The sequence below is a fragment of the Panthera uncia genome (genome assembly GCF_023721935.1).
Source record: "Panthera uncia isolate 11264 chromosome B3 unlocalized genomic scaffold, Puncia_PCG_1.0 HiC_scaffold_2, whole genome shotgun sequence".
Lineage (NCBI taxonomy): Eukaryota > Metazoa > Chordata > Mammalia > Carnivora > Felidae > Panthera > Panthera uncia.
In genome coordinates, this window is record NW_026057583.1 from 2,197,648 (window position 1) to 2,203,647 (window position 6,000).

Consider the following 6,000-nt stretch of genomic DNA (forward strand, 5'->3'; position numbering starts at 1 on the left):
ATTAACCTGGACATGTAGCTTAAACTTAACTCCCCTCCTTTTCCCCCCTTTTTATGTACAATTAAAGAACTACAGGTGATTTTTTTATAAACTTTAAGGAGAAGAATTCTATTTTCCTTTTGTGTTTATAAAAGCAATATGTAGTGTTGTGGACATGTAGACATACGCCAAAAAGCAAAAAGCAGAGAAAATCATCACGACCCCACTAGCCAGGGACAGACAATTGGCCGACAATTTTGGCGTGTCTCTTGCTGATCTTTTCATGCATAGTTGTGGAAGGTTTTGGTCCCCCCCCCCCCCATCGTGTGGTTATGCTCTGTATGCAATTTTGCGGGCATCTCCCCATGTTATTGCAAAGCCTTGGTAACCTTCGTTTTCAATGGCAGCTTGACAATGCTTAGCCATTCTGTTGTCGTTAGATGTTTGGGTTGGCTCCAGTCTTTTCACTTGGTAAATAATACCGTGTTGGGGAAATGTCCCATCTAACTCTGGGGGAAGGGAACAGGGGAGCAGAGGGTTTGAGGCCACAGTGAGGACCAAAAAGTGGCTGTTGTAGTAGGCAGATTTCCTAAGACCACAGGAGTGGGTGTGATGGGCTTCCTCGAAGTGGTGAGCTCCCCGTCACAGGAAGTATTTTCTTCACAGTAAATAAGGACATTCTTATACCAGGAGGTCAAAGTAGGTCGCCTCGTGGATCCATCCCGACTCTCCTTCTGTGAGCTTTGTCTGAAACCATCACAAACCCCTCAGCCAAGGGAGGACCGGCCCTCAGATGAGTGGTCAAAGGGAGACAGCCTAGGAGGGAAGGAAGAACTTGGAGCTTGGAGCCGAAGACAGGGTCCTTCTCCGTCTTCGTCTGGGGCAGGTTACGTTTAATCTCGTGGGGACTCAGTTTCCTTTCTGTGCTGTGGGATACCACTTCTAGAGGTCCTAGCGGGAAACACGAGGTTCTGTACACACAGCCTGTGACCCCTTACACTGTCAGTAACGATGACAGCAGCACTGACGATGATGACAGACAGTGGGGCAGGGTACACATGCCCTCTGCTGGCCTGGGCTGCACTCCTGGCAGGGACATTTCCTCTGTCTCCTCCTAAGCCCCATTCTCTCTCTTTCTCTCTCTCTCTCTGCGCAAAGCACTCATTTTATTCTAACAATGTTTTTATTTTTGAGCGAGAGAGAGAGAGAGAGAGAGAGAGAGAGAGAGCAAGCTGGGGAGGGAGCAAGAGAGAGGGAGACAGAATCTGAAGCAGGCTCCAGGCGCCCCCAGCTGACAGCACTGAGCTGGACCCACGTGGGGCTGGAACGCACTCACCATGAGATCGTGACCTGAGCGCAAGTGGGACACTTAACCCCAAAAGCCCCATTCTCAATCCTGCAGATCGATGCTGCCTCCCTGATTGCTGCCTCGGTCATGGCCGCCCCTTGTGCGCTGGCCCTCTCCAAGCTGGTCTATCCGGAGGTGGAGGAGTCCAAGTTTAGGAGCCTGGAAGGGGTGAAACTGACCGGCGGGTGAGCACAGCCTGAGGGCGGCCTGCGGAGGGGGCTGTGGGAGGGATGGGGTGAGGGGGGTCAGGAAGGGGAGGCAGGGAGCAGGGGTGGGGGAGGCTGAGGGGGAGAGGCTGGGAGGGAAGCAGGAGCAGAGGCGTGGGGCAGCAGCGGCCTCTCCGCCCAACCCCCGGGGCCCTCCCCACTGCTGCCCTGCGCGTCCTGCGTCTCAATTTCCAGTCTGGGACCAGCGGGAAACCACCGGCTCATCAAACAGAGCAGCCTGGGATTGCTGCTGGGTATTGCTCAGTCAGTTACGTGTCCGACTTCGGCTCAGGGCATGATCTCGCAGTTCATGGGTTCCAGCCCCGCGTCGGGCTCTGTGCCGACAGCTGGGAGCCTGGAGTCTGCTTCAGATTCTGTGTCTCCCTCCCTCTCTGCCCCTCCCCTGCTCATGCTCTGTCTCTCTCTTTCTCTCTCCCGAAAAAAAACATTAAAAATTTTTTAAAAAACAAATAAACAAAAGTCAAAAGAAACAGGTGATTTTAACGACAAGTTTTTGAGCAGGCTTCATGCCCGGCACGAGGCTTGAATTCACAACCCTGAGATCGACACCTGAGCTGAGATCAAGAGTCAGACACTTAACTCACTGAGCCCACCCGGGTGCCCCTTAATAAAATATTTTTTAACCCAATATGCCCCAAATATTGTCATTTCAACATGTAGTCAATATAAAACATCATTAATGAGTGACTTCATGTTCTTTTTTTTGTACTTAATCTCTGAAATCTGGCATGTGCTTTTTTTTTAAATTTTTTCTAATGTTTATTTTATTTTTGACAGAGAGAGACAGAGCATGAGTGGGGGAGGGGCAGAGAGAGAGGGAGACACAGAATCTGAAACAGGCTCCAGGCTCTGAGCTGTCAGCACAGAGCCCGACTCGGGGCTCGAACTCACGGACCGTGAGATCATGACCTGAGCCGAAGTCGGCCGCTTAACCGACTGAGCCACCCAGGTGCCCCTGCTTTATACCTACAACACAGCTCAGCGCTGGCCAGGCTCCTTCCAAGTGCTCTGAAGCCACACGTGGCTGGTGGCTCCCGCCTGTGGACACAGCACGTTGTGGGCAGCCGGGGTCTAATCCTAACCCCGGGTTCGGCGCCTTCTCCCCCCTCCCCCATCCCCCCATCAGCACCTTCTCACTCCCTCCCCTGCCCCAGGGTCTCAGAACAAAGACAAGGACCCTGGGCTCTGAAGTGCTTCGTCCAAGCTTCCTCTCTGAGCCCATAGGATGAGAAGCCCCACTGTGGGGACAGGCTAATCATGACAGTTCGTGGTCCCCAAACAGAGACGCTCAGAACCTCTTAGAAGCAGCCAGCAGTGGGGCTGCTGTCTCCGTGAAGCTGGTTGCCAACATCGGAGCCAACCTGATCGCCTTCCTGGCGTTGCTGGCCTTCGTCAACGCGGCCCTGTCCTGGCTGGGAGCCATGGTGGGCGTCCAGGGGCTCAGCTTCCAGGTATAGCTGTGCTGCCCGCTTGGCCCGCGAGGCGCACCCTGGGGGCAGGGGCGTGGGCGCCAGTGGGTGGACACCCAGCAGAGCCCAGGCCAGCCCCGGTCATGGCAGCCGCCCTTGTCCCTGTGCCTCACTCAGCTCATCTGCTCCTATGTCCTGCGGCCCGTGGCCTTCTTGATGGGTGTGACCTGGGAGGACTGCCCGGTGGTGGCCGAGCTGCTGGGGATCAAGCTGTTCCTGAACGAGTTCGTGGCCTATCAGGGGCTCTCCCAGTACAAGCAGCGCCGCCTGGCCGGAGTCGAGGAGTGGGTGGGCACCAAGAAGCAGTGGATCTCCGTGAGTGTCCTGGTCCCCTCCCTGAGCCCCCTGCAGCTGCCGTCCTGGCTCCCGGACGGGCGGTGGACACGCCCGCCTCCCAGCCCTACTGCCCTGAGCAACCAGCCGGCTTCAGGCCTCGCTGCCACCTTCCCGAAAGCCTTTTAGGAGGCTGAGCTGCAAGGAAACAGTCTTTTTTTTAATGTTCATTTATTTCGAGACAGAGAGGGAGCACAAGCAGGGGAGGGGCAGAGAGAGCGAGAGAGACAGAATCCCAAGCTCGAACCCACGAACCCTGAGATCGTGACCTGAGCCGAAACCAAGAGTCGGACACTCAACCGACTGAGCCCCCCAGGGTGCCCCAGGAAAGGGTCTTGTTGGGGGAGATCTAAGATCTCCCTGTAGATGGGCCACCATCCTGTGTGGCTTCGGGACAGCCACTGCGCCTTGCCTCTCCTGCTGGAAACTGGTGTCCTTTGTGCCGCGGCTGTCCTCAAAGGGACACACGTCCGCATCCAGTGAGCAGAGGGAGCCAGCTGGGGAGGCCCCACCACGTTCACTGCCATTCTATCGGATTCAGTTCAGGGGCTGGCTTTTTCTGTGGCTAAAAGTTCTACAAAATGAAACTTTCTAAACAAATAAAAGCTCTGTGGCATCACTGAGAATAAAACAGTCACCTGTCACCTCGCCATCCAAAAATAACAGCTAGTGTCGTTTTATGCATTTTCTTCTTTTTCTTAAGACAGTTTACACGGTTGCCATTATATATATAATTTTTTGAGGGGGGGGGCGCAAGTGAGTGAGGAGCAGAGAGAGAGAGGCGGGGCTCACCTGGGGCTCAAGCTCACCCAGTGCGGGACTTGAACTTACGAACTGTGAGATCATGACCTGGGCCGAAGTCAGATGCTTCACCCCTGAGCCACCCAGGCACCCCCACACAGTGGCCATTATAGCACCCACCCTGTATGGTAGCCGGCTTTTCCCCACCTGTTTCTGACAGAAACATCTGTGACGTATGTATGCTGACGTATTTCACCAAGACCCCTGCCGTTGGGCCCTCCGGGTTAATTGCATCGTTTGGCTATTTTACGCGGTGCTGGGATGAGTGGCTGTGTGCACAGAGCTGCTCCCTCCTCTCGGATCATTTCCTCCGGAGCTTTCCCAGATGCGGGAAGACTGAATCACAGGGCCTGAGTCCTCCCGTGGCTGCTGCCAGTAACTTCCCTAAAGGGTGGGGGCAACTGAAATCGCCCCCCGGCCGTGCTCTGAGCGCTGGTTTTACCGCTAAACGGCACCGAGCAGCCCCTTTGGAAAAAATTAAAAAGTTGTGCCACTTTAACGGACCAATAACAGCTCGTTGTTTAAATTGGCATTTCTTGGGTTACTAGGAACTTTTAACACAAAATGTTTTTTCTTGTCTTTGAAATTAGGTTTTAAATTGTAAGGGAATGTAGCCTCCAGTTAAAAAAAAAAAAAAAAGTTTGAGATCAAAAGTACAGATTTCTCCTTGCTCCTTGTCCTCAACCCCTGTGTGAGTCTCTCCTCTAGAGGTAATGGATGGGATGCTCCTTGAGGATCTTTTTTTATGAACTTCTTTCCTTTCGCAAGTGTTTGTTGAGACCTCTAAGGTGCCAGGCACTCTGCTGGGCACCAGCAATTCGAAGGGGAATTAGATAGATATGGTCCCCAGTGTCATGGAACTTACATCGAGTGAAAAGAACAAGAAAGCAAAGGAATAAAAAGTAAAATAAGGTCTTTGTGTTAAGTTCTATGAAGGAAACAAGAAGAGGAAACAAAGGGGTCTTCCTCGGCTGGGCGAGTCGCAAAAGGCCCCCCTGAGGCGTGGCAGTTAGGCCAAGACTTGGAGGGTGGAGAAGGGGCCAGGTGAAGCTGGGAAGAATATTCCAGGCAAAGAAAAGGCATGTGCAAAGGCCCTGAGGTTGAAAAACACTTGTTTGGAAAATTGAACGGAGAGAGGCACAGCTAGAGCAGGTGGTAATCGTAGAAGAGACTGGCATAGGCTGAGGAGTAGTCGAAAGTTCCTGAAGATTTGACATTTTACATCTTAAGATTACACAGGCTGCTGGATAGAGGGTGATTGTAGGTGAGCAAGCAGGATGCAGGAGCCTTAATATTTTTCCATCAATTTGTATAAATTACGTTATAAAGACATTAACCTTTTTCTTTTTTCTTTTTTTTTTTAATCTTTTTCTAATGTGTTTTATACACATATTTTCCCCAGTCTTTCCTCCCCCTTCGTCTTGTATTCAGGGATTTTTCTTGTAACAGATTTTACAACAAATCTTTTCCTTTGTGATTTCTTCTATTACTTCTAAACTTAGAAAGGTATCTCCATTCCAGAAATCTGGGAAGTGTTAAATTCCTGAAACATTATGGTGAAATATTTAAAAGCGTAACTTTTGCAGTCAGACAGAACTGAATTCCAACTCTGACACAGCTACCTTCATGCTGTGTGAACTTCCGCAGTTACTTACCCTCTCTGAGCCTCAGTTTTGCTCCTGTCCAAAATGAGTTATAACGCTACCCTCGTAAGTATAGTTATTATCTTCTTCTATTTTCTATTATTTGATGTTTGAAATACCAGTATTTGTCTGCTTCAGTGCTCTAGAAATGATTTTTTTTTAAATGTGGCATGAGGTATGGTGTAAGCCAATTTTTTTTT

At 51.2% G+C, this 6,000-nt stretch overlaps 1 protein-coding gene across 1 annotated transcript in view; it reads left to right on the forward strand.

Moving 5' to 3' along the window:
• The window catches only part of SLC28A1 (solute carrier family 28 member 1), a 48,439-nt gene that overhangs the window by 39,183 nt on the left and 3,256 nt on the right, over positions 1-6,000 (forward strand). The window contains exons 11-13 of the mRNA XM_049614254.1: positions 1,382-1,512; positions 2,837-3,005; positions 3,141-3,338. Of these exons, the coding sequence (XP_049470211.1) occupies positions 1,382-1,512; positions 2,837-3,005; positions 3,141-3,338 (498 nt within the window). The remainder of the gene's footprint in view (positions 1-1,381; positions 1,513-2,836; positions 3,006-3,140; positions 3,339-6,000) is intronic.